Source organism: Coregonus lavaretus, assembly GCF_964263955.1.
Source record: "Coregonus lavaretus genome assembly, contig: HAP1_SCAFFOLD_999, whole genome shotgun sequence".
In the NCBI taxonomy this organism is placed as follows: Eukaryota; Metazoa; Chordata; class Actinopteri; order Salmoniformes; family Salmonidae; genus Coregonus; species Coregonus lavaretus.
This window is the reverse complement of record NW_028157599.1, coordinates 14,507-32,574: the sequence shown is the minus strand read 5'-3', so window position 1 is coordinate 32,574 and position 18,068 is coordinate 14,507. Positions and strand designations below refer to the sequence as shown.

General features: G+C 44.5%; 1 protein-coding gene across 3 annotated transcripts in view; it reads right to left on the bottom strand.

The window, feature by feature from the left end:
• Positions 1-18,068, bottom strand: part of LOC311125200 (phospholipid-transporting ATPase ABCA1-like) — a 32,646-nt gene that overhangs the window by 2,604 nt on the left and 11,974 nt on the right. Inside the window, exons 7-44 of one of the 3 annotated variants that reach the window (XM_084199254.1) lie at positions 17,928-18,067; positions 17,500-17,616; positions 15,906-16,100; positions 14,857-15,065; positions 14,440-14,616; positions 13,870-14,092; positions 13,527-13,748; positions 13,107-13,311; positions 12,795-12,902; positions 12,493-12,667; positions 12,013-12,144; positions 11,634-11,773; positions 11,287-11,424; positions 10,709-10,977; positions 10,336-10,408; positions 9,855-10,057; positions 9,654-9,711; positions 9,412-9,528; positions 8,850-8,998; positions 8,432-8,556; positions 7,992-8,078; positions 7,278-7,467; positions 7,063-7,157; positions 6,904-6,936; positions 6,661-6,766; positions 6,259-6,333; positions 5,593-5,762; positions 5,041-5,218; positions 4,154-4,269; positions 3,558-3,702; positions 3,082-3,205; positions 2,791-2,920; positions 2,447-2,630; positions 2,110-2,216; positions 1,680-1,821; positions 1,025-1,159; positions 482-678; positions 102-345 (exon numbers count right to left, since the gene is read on the bottom strand). In XM_084199254.1, coding sequence (XP_084055380.1) covers positions 102-345; positions 482-678; positions 1,025-1,159; positions 1,680-1,821; positions 2,110-2,216; positions 2,447-2,630; positions 2,791-2,920; positions 3,082-3,205; positions 3,558-3,702; positions 4,154-4,269; positions 5,041-5,218; positions 5,593-5,762; positions 6,259-6,333; positions 6,661-6,766; positions 6,904-6,936; positions 7,063-7,157; positions 7,278-7,467; positions 7,992-8,078; positions 8,432-8,556; positions 8,850-8,998; positions 9,412-9,528; positions 9,654-9,711; positions 9,855-10,057; positions 10,336-10,408; positions 10,709-10,977; positions 11,287-11,424; positions 11,634-11,773; positions 12,013-12,144; positions 12,493-12,667; positions 12,795-12,902; positions 13,107-13,311; positions 13,527-13,748; positions 13,870-14,092; positions 14,440-14,616; positions 14,857-15,065; positions 15,906-16,100; positions 17,500-17,616; positions 17,928-18,067 — 5,633 coding nt within the window. The remainder of the gene's footprint in view (positions 1-101; positions 346-481; positions 679-1,024; positions 1,160-1,679; positions 1,822-2,109; positions 2,217-2,446; positions 2,631-2,790; positions 2,921-3,081; positions 3,206-3,557; positions 3,703-4,153; positions 4,270-5,040; positions 5,219-5,592; positions 5,763-6,258; positions 6,334-6,660; positions 6,767-6,903; positions 6,937-7,062; positions 7,158-7,277; positions 7,468-7,991; positions 8,079-8,431; positions 8,557-8,849; positions 8,999-9,411; positions 9,529-9,653; positions 9,712-9,854; positions 10,058-10,335; positions 10,409-10,708; positions 10,978-11,286; positions 11,425-11,633; positions 11,774-12,012; positions 12,145-12,492; positions 12,668-12,794; positions 12,903-13,106; positions 13,312-13,526; positions 13,749-13,869; positions 14,093-14,439; positions 14,617-14,856; positions 15,066-15,905; positions 16,101-17,499; positions 17,617-17,927; position 18,068) is intronic. The other 2 variants (XM_084199255.1, XM_084199256.1) reach the window with 2 other exon arrangements.

Here is an 18,068-nt window from a genome sequence, read left to right as displayed (position 1 = left end):
ACCCCCTCGAAAAACAACGTTATTACAATTTCAAATAAATCAGTGTTGCTATGATAATCAAAATGGCCGACAACAATGTTTTCAACCAGCCCAGCGCTTACTTGGTCTAGTGTGGTCTGGGAAACGGAGTAGTCCTCAATGTGCAGCCACTCCTTGTTCTTGGCCAGGATGCTGAAGATGCGGGCCAGGGAGGTTTTGGAGGAGGACAGCTGATACTGCAGCATGTTCCTGTGCTTCTCTTTCAGAGTGCTGCCTGGAAGCTCCTTCTCAATGAATTCCATCACCGGCCTCAGGTCCGGGTCTGGTCCTGCCACCCGGAGGATGATGGTGTAGCCATCCCCAAATCTGAATGAGGAAACGCATAGGGATGATTAGCGTTAGCTCAATGTTGATCCAAAATGGCCACCGTGCTTCTTCACCCATGTAGTGATTCACTACTGTACAGTAGGTAACTCCCATCTCTCCCTCTCTCTGTTCTTACCTGTTCTTTAAGTGCTGTACGCTACCCAGGCAGCGGAACCTCCCATTGACCATGATGGCCATCCGCGTACACAGGGCCTCACACTCCTCCATACTGTGCGAGGTGAGAACCACTGATCGCCCCTCCTTAACGATACTGAGAATACAGTTCCACAGAGCCCGTCTGGCCTTGGGGTCCATACCAGTGGTGGGCTCGTCCTGTCAGTCACAAAGAAGAACAACACCACAGCCTGGTCAGACTAGGCCTAGGAACAAGTTGGTGTAAGAAACAACGCCCTCTAGTGCCTAGTCTATTGTTGACATCCTCAATGGAGAGACTGGTTTCTAGGTTATAGGTTGGGCTGGGAGTTTTTCCTCTTGACCATGATGTGATCAAGAAAAACTCTGGGTCCTAGATACTGTAATAGGTGTTGAACTTGAATTAAAGGTTGGTCCAGTTCACACACATTGATATACTGTAACGACTGAATAACATTATAACAACGTTTGGGTATATGAACAAATTATGAGTTATTTAAAAGACTCATAAAGTAGGCCTACTCACCAGGAAGACCACCGGTGGACCACCGATCAGTGCCATGGCCGTGGAGAGTTTCCTCATGTTCCCTCCACTGTAGCTCCCTGCTGCCTTGTCCACATACTTGATCAGGCCTAGTTTACGGATGCCCCACTCTGCCACCTGGACCAAAGAGAGCAAGGTGCCAAAGATATGATTAGACAAACAAGATCACATACTATAGCCCACCAGGGCTGGGGTCAGTTCCATCTCACTTCAGTCAATTCAGGAAGTAAACCAAAACAACCCGTCCTTAAAACAACCCGTCCTTAAAACAACCCGTCCTTAAAACAACCTGTTCTTAAAACAACAACAACCCGTCCTTAAAACAACAACAACCCATCCTTAAAACAACAACAACCCATCCTTCAAAAAAAAAGTTATTAAAACAAAAACCCGTACTTAAAACAACCCGTAATTTAAACAACAACCTGTTCTTAAAACAACAACAACCCGTCCTTAAAACAACAACCTGTCCTTAAAACAACAACCCGTCCTTAAAATGGACCAAACAAAAAGGCAGAGACAAGGTCTCCAAATAAGGAGCATGACATAGTTACCTATCCTTTAACAGGGCACAAATGTCACGGTTGTAAGAATGCTTTATTTTTGTCAGGAGGATAACACACTGACACACACTCACCTCACACACTTCCTTCTCGGGAACCCCCCTCAGGATGGCATAGAACTCCAGGTGCTCCCTGCCAGTCAGCAGGTCGTTGATAGCATCAAACTGAGGGCAGTAGCCCATGTTCTGATGCACCTCGTTTATCTCCGTCAACACACTGACAGACCACACAGAGAACGCACACGGTCAGTCACAACAGCACACACCTCCAAACAATTTAAGACTCCATTCACAGTACGTATTTCAAGACATTGTAAGGCTATTTCAAGATTATTGCGATGTACAACGGTTATAGAAACTTCAGTGTGAACGAGGTATTTGAGGCTGTAATCAATAATGCATTTAACCATGAAGATATACTGTAAGATACTGTACGTGTATAGTGTATACATCCCATAATAACAGTTTGTTCAGCCTGTTTCATTATCGTTACCATCCCTCTCACCTCTTTCCCGCCAGGTAAGCTTCTCCACTCGTGACCATTGAGTCTCCAGTCAGCATCTTGAAGGTGCTCGTCTTTCCTGCTCCGTTGACTCCAAGCAGACCAAAACACTGGAGAGAGAGAGAGGAGAGAAGAGTTTCACTGGACTGAACTACCAACATGATATGATAAGGGGAGAATATATGGGTAGGGCCAGTAGCTTTTCCTGACCATCTGACCTGAGCAGGAAAACTAGTTTAATGAACTAGTCTAGTGGAATCTAATGATCAGGTGAGGTAATGTGGCCAGGAAAAACTCCTGTCCCCATCTATGGTGGACTGTGGTAGCAGAGCCAGCTCACCTCTCCTGGAGGAATTCCCACACAAAGACGATCCACTGCTGGTTTCTGTTTTCGATTGTACACCTTGGTCAGCTGCTTGAGTTCTAGAATGTCAGACTGTCCCCCTCCTCCCAGAATCCTTTGCCTCTCTCTGGCTACATCTTCATCCTCCTCACCGATAGGTTTCTGGTCGGTGCTCATAGATCTAAGACAACCAATCAGATCAGGGAGTATATTTATAGCAGATCATTATGAATACAAAATGTTTTACTGACTTGACTATTTCGATTTGCAGAATTTATTTTAATACAAAGTGGAGAAAGGACACAACAAAAGACTCCAATGAAATGCGAGGCCACGCCTACCTGGCCTTGATACAGAAGCGGTATTGGATGAGCACGGTGATCGTGAAGAAGACCACGCCCTGCACAGCCATGGCAAACAGGTTCTTGCCCACCATGTCCCATGCCAGAGGGGAACGGAACCGGTTCTCACCTAGAACCAATGGAAGGAAGGAACGATTGTCAAGAAACAGCAGCACAGCACTGACTAATTTAACAATAAAATAAAATAAACACATTCAATCACAAACTTGATTAATTGACATTACTTTTTTGTCCTAAAGTAATAACGACCTATGACCTGAGCCTACTTACCAAACCTCTCCAGAGCGTCGGCCATGGCCTGGTTCTTCACCATGTCGATGAGGCCTCGGCCCAGACAGAAGTGAGGGAAGATCAGGAACACGTTCTTCAGGATGTCGTTGATCCCTCCGATCTCCTGTTGTCACATTGTAGAACACACATTCAATCAGTCAAACAATCAAATGTATTTATAAAGTCACAATTTAATTCAAATTTAAATCAAATAAGTGCTGAATTGTAACAGTATGTCCCACTGAAAAGCATTTCTACAGGATATTTCATTTCTGCAGTATGGATCCACCTAATGACTTTCACAAGTCCTATGAAGTCTCATTAAGCCCTATTGTCTCTATGAGGTCACTATGAAGTCTAATGAAGTCACTATGAAGTCTAATGAAGTCACTATGAAGTCTAATGAAGTCACTATGAAGTCTAATGAAGTCACTATGAAGTCACTATGAAGCCCAATGAACTCTCGTCGTACTCACGTTGCTGCCGAAGAGCTCGAGGACGAAGGTGGAGACGCTGCCGTTGATGCCGATGAGGATGTTGACGGAGGTGAGCACCACGTAGGCCGTGCTGGGGATCTTAAAGAAGAAGGACGCAGGGTACATCAGGGGCGTGATGGACCACCTAGGAACAGACATCAGAAGGAAGTTACAACATGTACAGTATAACTCCCAATGGAATATAGACGTATCCTTGCATCGTTAGGACATACGGTGTGTGAGTGAGGTAGTTTGTGTGCGACATATTGTGTGTGTCTAAGGCAGTGTGTGTGTGTGTCTTTGTGTGTTTCTGTGTGTGTGTGTGTGTACGTGTGTGTGTGCGCGTGTCTATCTGTGTGCGCGTGTCTGTCTGTGTGTGGGTGTGTGCCTGTGTGCCTGTGTGTGTGTGTGTGTGTGTGTACACGTGTGTGGTGTGTTTCTGTGTCTGTCTGTATCTGTGTGTGTGTGTGTGTGTGTGTGTGTGTACACGTGTGTGTGTGTGTGTGTGTGTGTACACGTGTGTACACGTGTGTGTGTGTGTGTGTGTGTCTGTCTGTATCTGTGTGTGTGTGTGTGTGTGTGTGTGTGTCCCTCACCCATAAAGCAGCAGCAACAGGGCCAGTACAGGCAGGTTGGTGGAGGAGACGTAGGCGTCTTGTTGGAAGCAGATAAAGATGATGATGACCAGAGTAGCAGGGACGATGTAGTTACACTGGAACATACAGGAAGTGGCCAGGACACTCAGGTAAACAACATGTTGCGTACAGTCCAGAGCTATTCCAATGAGTTGACTTAAAACAACAGCAAAGATGTGTTTGTGACATTTCCATGGTGTCTCAAGTCATTGGTATTTTTATAAGACTAATATACAGTTAGTGAAAGTCTACACATCGCTTGTACAGTCTTCACATTTTGCTGCCTTCAAATGAAATCTAAAAGTTGTGTTCACAAGTCACTGTAAGACTAATATATATGGTATACTGTACTGTATATCCACACACACCTCTCTATACTCTTAGAAAAAAAGGGTTCTTCGGCTGTCCCCATAAGAGAACCGTTTTTGGTTCCAGGTAGAACCCTTTTTGTTTCTAGGTCAGTGGAGGCTGCTGAGGGGAGGACAGTTCATAATAATGGCTGGAATGGAGTGAATGGAATGGTATCAAACACATGGAAACCACATCTTTGATGTGTTTGATACCATTCCATTGACTCTATTCCAGCCATTATTATGAGCCGTCCTCCCCTCAGCAGCCTCCACTGTTCTAGGTAGAACCATTTTGGGTTCCATGTAGAACCCTCTGTGGAAAGGGTTCTACATGGAACCCAAAATGGGTTCTACATGGAACCAAAAGGGTTCTACATCTTCAAAGGGTTTTCCTATGGGGACAGCCGAAGAACCCTTTAAGGTTCTAGATAGAACCCTTTAAGGTTCTAGATATAACCTTTTTTTTCTAAGAGTGCAGGATAAGATGAGAAGCCTTACCATATCCCAGATGAAGTTGGACAGCCAATAGAGGAAGGGCTGCACTCCACTGATGAACTGCATGTGTTTGGCCTTGTTGACTCTCTCCTGAATGAGGAAGACTACGAAGCTGGCCGGGACGAAGGACATGGCGAAGATCACGCAGATGGACACAAGCACGTCCACGGAGGTGGTCATCCTGGAGGGAGCATGCAGAGGGAAAAGATGGTTCCGAGTCATACAGAGAACGAGTTAGAAAGCATTATACCTGGATGCTTTAAGTAAAGTGTTGCCATGCTTTCTTATAAAAAATAATTAGGTGGGTGTTTATATTTGTCCTATTTCACACAAGTACAAGTGTGTATTATACGCATGTGTGAATTAGGGTTACGTGCCTTGCTCAAGGGCACATCAACAGATTTTTCACCTTGTCGGCTCGGGGATTTGAACTAGCAACCTTTCGATTACTATAAGGAGGTGCATTGTAATACTTTATATTTCTTCCAACCCATGTCATTTATAGGTGAGAAAAGGATTTCATGGAAGAATTTGAGTCATCGGCTAGGTACTTACAGTGCGACCTGGGACAGTTGCTCCTTGGTGAGGTTGAGTGGGTGGTTAAAGGCACGGATGCCATACTTGCTGGGGTCCTGGCCGGCGGGCAGGCTGGCACGCAGGATTCCATTGTTCATCACGTTCAGGAAGGACCCGATGCTGTGCCACCCCTTGTTGTTGAACCAGATCTGGATGGGGTCAAAGGTTACATGACAGAGGTTAGGAGGGAGGAGCTATTAAAACAGAGGAAGGAAGAAGTGTGTGAGGTCTTAAAATGGCAGAAGCGCTAAATGCGACAACTGACTAAGCACACACCTAAAGGCCTCATCTTCCGGTTCTTGGTAGAATAATCAAAGTGATGATGAGTGACTTTAGGTTCTAGAACAAAAGGTCTTTGGCCTGAAAAACAGTTTGAGCGTTTCCCCTTCGTTCCCCACCTCAAGTTTCATTTCCTAGTCATGGCATTTCCGTTGGTCTGAGCCTGCTTATGAAGGTCAAAGGTGCGGTCGTAGCAATTTTAAAACCCTTTCTGCTGTGTAAGCATGGAAATCTACTGTGTTGGGTATGAAACAATGTTGCTACAGTACAAGGGGCATGAAGTTCAACATGTGATTAAATTAAATCACTGTGCAATCTCAACTGTGCAACAAAAGACCTGCAGTTGAACCAAAGCAGTAAACTAACCTTGACGTTGTTCTTAGTGTCCAGTCCCTGGATAAAACTGGATAAGCTGACGAGGAAACGGTCAGCAGCAGTCCCCTATAGAGAGAAAGACCGCAAAACCCAGTTTAGTATGCAAGCTAGACCCTAACAACCTAAAATGCCAACATTTAATCAAATAGCAGGTATTGGTAATCATAGAAATAGAATTGTTAGAAGGGACAATGCTCCTCAGACCCTGATAATTTGAGTGGAACACTCATGATAACGCTCAATATGGCCACCGGTCCACGCATAACAGAACCTGGACTTGAATGTCCATTCTAGTCATTATATTTCTATGTTGGTAATACTGTATAGTACATTACAGTGGCATTGTTCCAGGGTAAGTATAGGGGATATTAAGTATGTAATGGTAAGGCTTACTCTTTCCAGGTGGAAGCGTCGTCTGATCTCAGAGATGGCCTGATCAATATCATCACCTGGTGGGAGGAACTGAGTGTTCCTAGCGCCCAGTGAGAATCCACCATATCTGCATAGAAAAATAAACATTTGCATATTATTGAATAACGTGTGACAGAATGTTCTCAGTTCACTACTGATGCCTCTGGCGCGTTCTAAAGACCTGCAGTGTATTTAGCATTGAGAGACTGACGCCTGCCAGTTTACCTGAATTCATTGACCGAGATCTTGTTCTTCAAACTGTGAAAAGACAACATGTACAGTATTAACATAATGTTCCACCTCCTTTCATTTATATAAAATGGAGCATTAAAAAAAAAGATCTACTGATCTACATTTTAAATAAAATAATACAATAAAATATACCTTTTCCCGATAATCTGCGCATAGGTTTTGACCAGGTAATCTGAGATATTTCTGCCAGTCAGATTTTGCAGGGTACCTTTATCACTGATTTTCACCTGAAGAGAAAGAAATAATAGAGATTAAACTTTTGTGGATACTACATTATCTATGTTTGTGTGTGTGTGTGTGTGTGTGTGTTTGTGTGTTTGTGTGTGTTTTCTCATGGGTGTGTGTACCTGTGGAGGAGGCAGACCACCAGCTCCCGCTGGGCATTCAGGTAACATCTTCTTGCGTCCTTCACAGCTGCACTCACACAGAGGAGAGGGGTTTTCCATACTCCAGTTGCCATTCATAAAGATGTCCCTCACACTCTCCGGTATCTCAGGAACGGCCCACTCATCATCCAACGTGTTGCAAGGAGCATGACTGTTGAGAGAGAGAGAGAGAGAGAGGTAGAGAGAGAGAGGTAGAGAGAGAGAGGTAGAGGTAAAGAGAGAGAGAGGTAGAGAGAGAGAGGTAAAGAGAGATAGAGGTAGAGAGAGAGAGAGGTAGAGAGAGAGAGAGGTAGAGAGAGCGAGAGGTAGAGAGAGAGAGAGTTAGAGAGAGCGAGAGGTAGAGAGAGAGAGAGGTAGAGAGAGAGAGGTAGAGAGAGAGAGGTAGAGGTAAAGAGAGAGAGAGGTAGAGAGAGAGAGGTAAAGAGAGATAGAGGTAGAGAGAGAGAGAGAGGTAGAGAGAGAGAGAGGTAGAGAGAGCGAGAGGTAGAGAGAGAGAGAGGTAGAGAGAGCGAGAGGTAGAGAGAGAGAGAGAAGGGTGGGGTGGGGAGAAAGAGAGAGTTATAATCATTCTTCAAAGCAACAAGAATTTAACGATCTACTCTTTTACAACCAGTGAATATCGATACTGTAGTTAATCCTCATTGTATTTGGTTAGTAAGGGGGAGTCAGACTTACGGTGAGCTACAGCGTGAACCAAAGCCGTCGTAGCTGGTCAGGGCACCCAACAGCTTGTTAGTGTCTGCATCCTCAGGGGCGTCGTTGCTGCAAGGAGATAACATTGTACCATTGTCAAGGAAACGGACACGGCTCTACTTTTTACAACCCAATGGGTGACCTTCATTGTAAACGTTTATATAACATCTTGTGTAACAACCACAATATTCAATTTAGATTCATGTTTCTCAAAAGCTACATTAACTTTATGAAAGGTTCAAGGTATCATTTCTCTTTGTAACGAACACTATACAGAACATGGAACTTTGATTTCCAGGCTTTCTGACCTTGGTTCAAATAACTGAGTGAATATGAGAAGTATCTACAAATTCAAATATTTATGAATGCAAATACAAATTCTGTTGGCATATATCGCTCCATAAAGTTAGTGTTGGTCGTACCTGATGAAGGTGAACTGTTCTTCATACATGCCAGGCTCCAGCTCCAGACTGGGGTACTTTCCAAACGGAGGGACGATGAGACTGAAGACCAGGGCGATGCACACAAACACAGCAGGAAGCACGATCTGGAACCAACACAGGACAGGCTCCGTTTACAACAGGAACTAATATTGGAAGCTGAAGATGAACATCTACTACCAAATGAAGAGGTTCCAAGGTAAACACGGCAATAACCCACAATGCCAGTAATAATATGGCATAAACGTGCACCGTACAACAGCTGCAGAGAGGTAATGTACCTGCTGCACAATTGTTAGAACATGTAATGATGATGAATTAAAATGTAACACTTAACAACTTTGATCGACTTTGATTTATTTGTAAAGCCTTAAAGAAATTCTTCTGAAGTCCGGTTTACCTGAGCGAAGAAGCCTTTCCTGGAGCGCCGGGCATACAGGAAGCGTTTCCATATCAACGCCACAAACTGCTGTCTTATCAGACGCCAGCCTTTGACCTGGTACGAGCCTTTACCATCCGAGCCTCCCAGCCAGTCCGTCTCACGAGATTCTGGGGCAGGGCGAGGAAAAAGGGAATGAGCCTCAAGTGTTCAAGGGGTTTCCACTAGTTACCACATCCACAAAGTCACAATATCGTAAAAATGGCTATGTCTTAAATAATGAACGAAAAAAATAAATAGCTTTTTGGTCTTCATTTAAGGTTAGGGTTAGGCATAATGTTTGTTTGTGTGGTTAAGGTTAGGGTTCAGTTTAAAATCACATTTTAAGAGAAATAGGCAGGGTTTATGACTTTGTGGCTGTGGTAACTAGTGATGACCGCGTTCAAGGGCTTAATGCACAAATAATGATGCTTTCAAATGAAATGAGATCCTTTTTTGCGAATTAACGGCGAGACGAAGAGCGCATCGTTCCAATGGAACGTGAGAGGAGTGAAGTGATGGTTCATGAGTAATAAAATGGTACCTGGGTCACCTTCTGAGTCGTTGAAGTCGAAAGCGTCGTCCTCGGTGAAGGGCTTCAGACAGCTCTGGTGGTCTCCGAACGCATGTCTGCGGTGCCTACGAGCCGGGATGGTGCCATCTGAATGAAAGACGACATAGAGGAGGTTGAGATAATATCCCAGGATAATAACGAGCATCGGAACACTAATAAAGTCATGATTTGCTATAAAGGGGTTTCAATGGGGTCGTGTGATAATGTCTCACCAGAGTTGGGCAGTTCAGCAGCGTCCACTCCACTGTCCTCTGCTACTTTCAGGAAAATCTACAAAAATAAAGAAATAAAAAGAGCCGAAGTCAACATACATTGATCAAATAATCAACTGCCACAATAACTCACTTATAAGAATATAGAATATAAATATTTGTAAAAATTGTAAAATCCAACTGCTTGGTTATTTGTCGTACCTCTTCCAGGGTGGTGTCTGAGATGCCGTAGCTAGAGATGCCGAGGTCAGACAGGCGGTCGTCGATCTCGTGGAAGAGTTCCACGAAGGCTCCACCTTTGGCCGCCTTGTAGGGCAGAACGTAGGTGAGTTCATGGCCCAGGTCCTCAACCAGCCTGGCAGCAGGGACGTGCTTGAAGATCACATTGGAGATCATGGTTACGTCTAAGAGGGAGAGGAGGAGAATCAGGATCAAAAGGATTATCGTCATAATCATCATCATCATCATCATCATCGTCATCATCATCATCATCGTCATCATCGTCGTCGTCATCATCGTCGTCATCATCATCGTCATCATTTTATTGTTATCCAAAAAGGATGAGTACCAAATGGTTTAATTGATCATTAAATTGTTCATTTCTGATCAAATTGAAAAGGGTACAATAAAACGACCCTCTTATAGGGATGAAGGTGTGCTAATAAGGATTTTTCTGACTTACCAATAGTGGTGGCTTCACTCTCAGGTTCACTACCCAGTCCAGCATCAGAGCTGCTCTCAGAAACACTGTCCTCCTGCAGAGAAAAAAGCAACACACGTTAGTCTAACTGAGATCAAATCTCTTTAGCAAAAGACACCAGTTAAGGCCCTAAAGGTGCATTTATTTTGGTCTGACACAGGGCGATTAACTTGGTTATTATGTGAATTAAATATCAGAGCAGTCTAGCTGTGAGTAGAATTCAATTTCTGCCATTTCTCACAACTGTGATATATTTAAATCTACCTTTAAAAGTGAGTACCGCAGTTTATATGTGTCGGGAGGTGTCAGGATCTGGGGGCTTTCGTCCCTTCATCCCAGATGAATGTCAATCTACCTTTAAGACTGTGAGGGCCTGAGGTTGAGGCTGAGGGAGGCCCACCTTCTTGCTGTAGGAGACGGAGCTGCTGGAGGAGTTCCGACAGGAGCTGAGGGTCAGGTCGAAGTCTCTCTTCACCAGGGTCAGGTAGTAGCCCGTCCCCAGCTGGGTCTTCAGGAACAGGGAGGAGCCCACGCAGCACAGCTTGCCGTGGGAGATGATGGCGATGCGGTCGCCCAAGATGTCCGCCTCGTCCATGTGGTGGGTGGAGAGGATGATGGTGCGGCCTGAGGGGGGGGAGTGTGAGACAGAGAGAGCGAGAGAGAGAGAGAGAGAGAGAGCGAGAGAGGGGGGAGGGAGAGAGAGAGAGTGGGGAGGAGAGAAAGACAGGGGGGAGAGAGGGGGGGAGGGAGAGGGAGAGAGAGGGGGCAGGGAGAGAGAGAGAGAGAACCAGGGGAGGGTGTTAGAACGAAGAGGAAGGCATTAGATTGGATATAAAGCTAGCCATTAGCCTATCTACTCAAGAATTTGCCTAATGACAGTCTCACTCCTCCAGCACAGGAGAAATATGAACAATGATATGTAGGGTTCGTTACCTGCACGATACTTCAAAAGCAGGTCCCAAATGCCCCGGCGTGCGTATGGGTCGACTCCAGCAGTGGGTTCATCCAGGATCACGACCTTTGACCCTCCAATGAACGCCAACGCCACTGACAGTTTCCTCTGCATGCCCCCTGAGACCAAAACAAACAGGATCGATCAGCATCAAGAAGGTCAACTCGAGAAATCATTAAGGGTCAAAATGTCAATTATTCTCAGCAATAACAGCAATTATATGTTTCGAAGTGTCACATTTTGCTATTTTGAATTATTCACTATTTCATAACTATTTTAAACAATAGCTGATATAGTTGTTATATCGACAGGAAGGAGAGCCACTTACCGGACAGCGTGTTGCTACGACACTGGCGTTTGTGAGGCAGGCCGATGTCGTTGACGATCTGCTCCATCTCAGCCTTCACCTTCTCCTCAGACAGACCCTTCAGACGGGCATAGAACCAGATGTGCTCCTCCACCGTCAGCCTGGGACAGAGGAGGAGGAGGAGGAAGAGGAGGATGAGGAGGAAAAGGTGGAAGATACGAGGGTAAGAAACAGATACAGCCCAGTCATAAACAAACAGCTACAATCGTATTATGCGAATTAACTTGAAAACTTGAGTTAGAACTACTAGTCATTTTGTTTTACTTGAACTAGTAAAGTACTAAAACTGGCAACCCCAGTGAGTATGTATAACAATCATAGTACAGTAATGATGACTTACATGCTGAAGAGAACGTTGTGCTGAGGGCAGACTCCCAGGTTCTGTCGGATGGTGCTGAGCTCCGAGCGGATGTCCTTTCCCAGGATGTAGGCGGTGCCAGAGGTGGGTGGGAACAGACCCGTCAGGATGGACCTATCAGAACCAGGTAGAACACACAACCACACCCGTCAGTTAACCCAACTCAACAAAGTTCAGTTCCAAACATCTCCTATGTGCTTGTATTGCATCGGACTGTTGTATTTTCAATGTGTCAATGTTTTAATTGTATCTGTCCCAATGTTAATAAAGATTAAAATATGATTGCCCTTACACACAAATTCATTTAAGCTGTTTAAATATCTAGATTGATAAAAGGTGTATAAACCACATAAGCTGTCCTGCCACAGCAATGTGAACCGTGGCACATTGAAGCATATGATTGGTCTAGTTATGTAAGGGATCAAGGGGATTGGATGCATGTTCTTTGATCCTAGGCCTTACATAGTGGTGGTCTTGCCGGCTCCATTGTGCCCCAGGAAGGAGGTGATCTGCCCCTCGTAGAAACCCAGGGTCAACCCGTCGACAGCCAGCTTGTTGCCATGGCTATACACCTTCACTAGGTTCTTGATGTAAACACCAGGCTCAATGTGAGACGGCTCCTCTTCGATGCACACAGCTGAGGATGAAACAAGACAAAATTAGCGTCTGAAATATCTCGAATCAAAATCACCCAATAACAAAAAAGAAGGTGTTAAATCCTTCAATAAAATGATAGGTAAGACGATTTTCTTTTTGAAATCTACCTTCTGCGTTTCCTTCCTTCCTTTCTTGTATATTCTTCCCTTGTTTCTCGCCACACCAGTAGGACTTGGTGAAGGGGAAGTACCAGGGTCTGGGGATCCCATACTGTCCTAAGGGGGAATACCAGGCATCATACATGATGAGTACAAACACACACTATTTTATGTACAATATAATATGACGTTTTATAATATTACGTTTATTATTTGGTCTATTTTGTGTGTAGGTTTGCATGGGAAAACCTAACCTATTGAACACATTCAAAAACAATACACGTTCATCAAATGACATGACTTCCTCTGGCTGCTGCTTACCAGGGAAGACAGCCTCGATGTACCAGGTCATGACCCCGTAGAGGAAGGAGTCAAAGAGCATGAGACAGATGGAGGTGGTGAGGGAGTAGCTGTCCTCCTCCAATGGGCTGGACAACAGGTTGGACCACTGGATGCCCACTCCCTGCTCCTCAAACAGGGCAAAGTACTCACAGCCGAACCCAAACGCCACCGGGGACAGCAGGCTCTGGAGAAAGACGGGAGAATAATACAAGTTAGAAAAGAGGACTATGTTTATGACGAAGAACAAACATAAACGTGAAAAACTAGATTCAAACAGTCTTCAGGATTCGGGCAAGGTAACTCGTCATCACGTGAGAGTGTTTCACAAACCCACCTCCATTACAAGCCCATTCCAACTTACCACGACAACAAACAAGTGTATTAGTGATCTGAACTCACCGCAATGACTTTAGCCCCGAAGCCCACATAGTCCTGCCAGGCCACACAGAGGACGTAGGGTAGGTAGAGGGTGAAGTAGATGATTCCTCCGCAGGCCGCCGCCAGGTTGGCACGAGAGAAGATGGTACTGATGAGGAAGCACTGCATGATGGTTACCACGGCAAAGGAAGCCAGGAACAAGAAGACCACGCAAGGGTCGCTGTAGGGAAGCAGGTTCCCCATCTGATTGGACGAGAGGTGATGGATGAGATTATGAAACATGGTGAATTGTGTGTGTGTGTGTGTGATTGCGTATGTGTTCTGTGTGTTCGGTGTGTGTGTGTGTGTCTGCTTCCACACACACCTTGAGTATGACCACCAGCAGCGAGGCAGAGATGAGTAGGGGGATGAGGCTGCTGATGAACCAGCTGAGCCACAGGATGCCGTTGTCCAATCCCATGATCCTCATGGTCTCTTTGAGCCGCGCCTCCTTCTCGTAGACCACGCCCTTGATGATGAGGGCCACAGAGTACATCCAGGCCAGGGTCATGAAGAGAGGCATGGAGCGACTCATCACCCGCAGGAACCTGGAGATGAGGGAGAATAGAGAAGTAATGAAATAATTTAAATGATTAAAGATCCACCGTACTTTTTCAGGCAGTGTTAACAACTATTCGGAGCTTGTAGCCTCATCTCAATGTTCAAAATGTCTACTTTCCAGCATGAATCCCTGAGAGGGATAAAGATTAGCTTTGTTCTCTTGTGTGCTATGCTATGCTATGCTATGCTGTGCTATGTTGTGCTGTGCTGTGCTATGCTATGCTATGCTGTGCTCTGCTATGACATGATATTGTGTTATACACATATACGCTATAATATTTCATCCTGGCTAAACAACAACAGCATGTCTCCAAGTCTCCACAACGATACTTACATATCGTCTACGTAGCAGGGGTAAGGCATCTGTTGGATGTAGACCCCAGTCTTCTCCATACTGCCCGTCACTGCCCTGATGATACCCTGTTCTATAACGTCCTGCAGGTAGGAGAAACCACCCCAGATGTAGCGTAAGTCCTCAAAGGGGTCCGCCCGGGGACCAGGGTCCCAGTAACTACAGAGCGACAAGGATAGAAAGTTAGGAAGACATGTTTATATACTCTGTAATCAGGATTGGCTTCTAATACATTATTACAACATACTTCACTCTTTCAATAACTAGAATAACTAAAAGCATCAAATACATTACAGCCTACAGCAACCGGCGGCCCACGGGCCAAATACAACCTGCAAGCCAATTTGATTTGGCCAGCCAGAGTGGTCGTAGTAAAAAATCAAATAACATGTATCTTACTTGTCCTTGATTTTGTTGGTGCGCTCCACATTGTCGATGTCCATGCGGATCTTGTAGTTGACGTTAGCCGGCAGGACAGAACTGTTGCTACGGGCGATGTCCGGGAACACTATCCCAGCCCAGAACTTCTGGTTGTCTAGGAGACCCATGGATTTGTTGACCAGTCTTTCCTCATTGGCCACTGGTTCTAGTTTATCCAGGTTCACACACTGTGGAGGGATAAAATAAGGGTTGTTAGGCTTTTAACACACTGTGGAGGGATACGAGAAGGGTTTTCAGGCTAATAACTACACACTTGATTTCAAATGACTTGTACAAATAAATTACAATTTTGAATGAGTTTCTCATTGTGACAAAGGCACATTGAAAAGCTTATTTAAATTGCCATTGGCCTTATTTCCAAGGAAGAAATGTGTTAAAGTGATAAGCTGCACTAAGACCGTATATAATGATTGTGTTATAGGAGCCACAAATACCCTTGCAAAACGCATAAGCTATCAGCATGACTCTTGAAGGTCTTGGCCTCCAGCTTTTCAAGACTCACATACTTTGAAGGGACCAGCATCACCAAGCCAAGGCCTATTTGGACACCCTAAACTATTTTCAGCCCGCATGTATGTGTCATCTATAATTATCTGGAACGGGAAAGCATCAGGTTGTCTAATTGCATTGAACCTGGCATGGCAACAACAGTTACCCTTTCATTGGAGTGAATGAAATCGATCAGCATTTAGCTACAGAAAGCAGGGTTACGTAAGACACTGACAAACTGATCCAAAGTCTAAACTGTATTTAATTGATTTGATTTACAAAGGCATGGTAACTGTGATGAGGCTTAGAATGACCACGCGATCTATTGGAGTTGAGTGTTAACAGAAACCAACCAGGGGCTCATTTGTTATCTTGTGTCCCTTTACCTTGAACTGAGCTGACAGAATTAGATAGGAGTGTAGACTATAGAATGGGGCCAATTCCACCTACGGTATTCAATTTGCTTACTAGTGTCATCTAAGTGTATAACTGTCCTTGAGAACGGTGCACACACGCACCTCCATAAAGCGGGAGATGGTCTTGATAGCCTCGTCGGTCTCGTTGAACACCTCTCTCCAGGTGTAGGCCGAGCCGGCGGGACGTTTGTCCTCTGCAGCCTTGGTCAGGAAGCGGGACATGTCCTCCACCTTCCACTCTGTACCAGCCAGACGGTCATTAAAGAAGCGGGCACTGGCGTTGTTCTGAAGCAGTGTCTAAACAGGAATAAGGGAACAGATAGATATAGATTCAGATCCTAATGCCGTATCTGTTGCCTATAATTATTTGTGTAGTGTGGAGCTCTATGAAAATGTATGCACTCACTAACTGTAAGTCGCTCTGGATAAGAGCGTCTGCTAAATGACTCAAACGTAAATGTATCATAAGTATTTCCACCAGTTCAAAGTTTGCACAACAAGACAATTTATATATATATAAATCTAAAGACAATAAGACAAAGAGAATATATGGTCTAAAATGTACATTTAGACCGTTTGTTGTTTGTTCTCTTCATATATTATATTATTATATCCTTCATCCATCCTATCCATTAGCCTGTATCTATTATCCAGGGGCTCATATCAACAACACTCACACCACAAAGCAGTACGTAATGAAAAGACAATTACAAGCCATTGTGGTTAATGGCCACATTAGTTGGAAGCCACTAAAAAATAGCACAAGATAAATTGCTATGGAGAAAACGCCTCTGGGAGTTCATTTTTGTCATATATCTTTTTGACCACTGTGGGGCAGTATGGGACCTTTCTAATAGCATGAGGAGGAGCCATGTTATGTAGCTACCTCGGTAAGAAATGGGAAGATACTATCTCCTAAAGTTACCTTAAATTAACATGAATCAAATAATGTAATTTCATCATGTTGTTTGTCCCTCTCCTTTCAACTGCATGTCTGATTCTCAAAACGATTAGCCTACTGTGTGTACACTGAAAACAATGTCCCCTCTTTTCTAACCCCTTACAAAAAAAGATTGCAGTTTTGAAACTGCAGTAAAAGTGCAGTAACTGCAGTCGACTGTGGTATTTTGGACATAGTAATTGCAAAATAACTGCAGTTATACTGCACTCTGACTGAAATCTTTTTCTGTCAGGGACACCATAGACCACGTTAGTTACGGTGATAGAAATCTTCAACCACATCTTGTCAATAAATAATAATAAACCACACAGAAAATTATGTATTGCTTGGACTTTCTGGGGGTTCTTTCACTTCAAAGTGCTTTCACTTTAAATATTTTTCCCCCTTCCTAGCTCTGACTTTGCTGATAGCTACTTTATTGAGGAACAATGTACTTACTATGACTGTGATATGTGGTCGTCCCAGCTAGCTATCTTAAGATGAATGCACTAACTGTAAGTCACTCTGGATAAGACCGTCTGCTAAATGACTAAAATGTAAATCTAAAAGATCTTACGCAACAGCTTTCTTTTAGGCTAATAATATAACATTAGCAGACTCTATCTTGTTTTCTGTTTTCTGTATTCTTCTACAGTGCCCGATACTGTTGGTACCATGACAACAGATCTGTAGCTACTGTATACTGTAGGTACAACTGTAAATACTATGAGATCAGATGAGAGAGTAGAAACTCACCCGAACCAGGTCCATCTCCTCGCTGCTCTCCATGAAGGTCCAGACTTTAGGCCTCATCTCCTCCCACATCCCACCCAGGTCCCTCAGGATACCCAGCTCCTGGAATGTCTTGTTCATCTGGGGGGGGAGATAGGAGAGAGAGAGCGATAGGAGAGAAAGAGGGAGAGAGATAGGAGGGAGAGGGAGATAGGAGAGAAAGAGAGAGGAGAGAAAGAGGGAGAGAGATAGGAGAGAACGAGACAGAGAGAGAGATAGAAAGATGGGAGAAAGAGAGAGATAGGAGAGAAAGAGAGCAAGAGAGAGAGAGGGAGAATGGAGAGAGATGGTTAAAATGGCGGCCTCGATGCCGAGTTAGTGGAGACACATTTATATGTAGGTTCCTTTTCATGCAGGTTTCTTTGTGTTCCTTCCGTTAGAGTCTATCTCACCTCGTGTATGATCCTCTGTGTGGCGGGAGTGTCGGGGGTGTACAGGATCTTTCCCATGAGGAGAGGCTTCAGGGCCCTCCAGATCATCCTGGAGATGGGGCTAGCTTCCAGACTCCTCATCATGCTGTTACAGTACGGAGC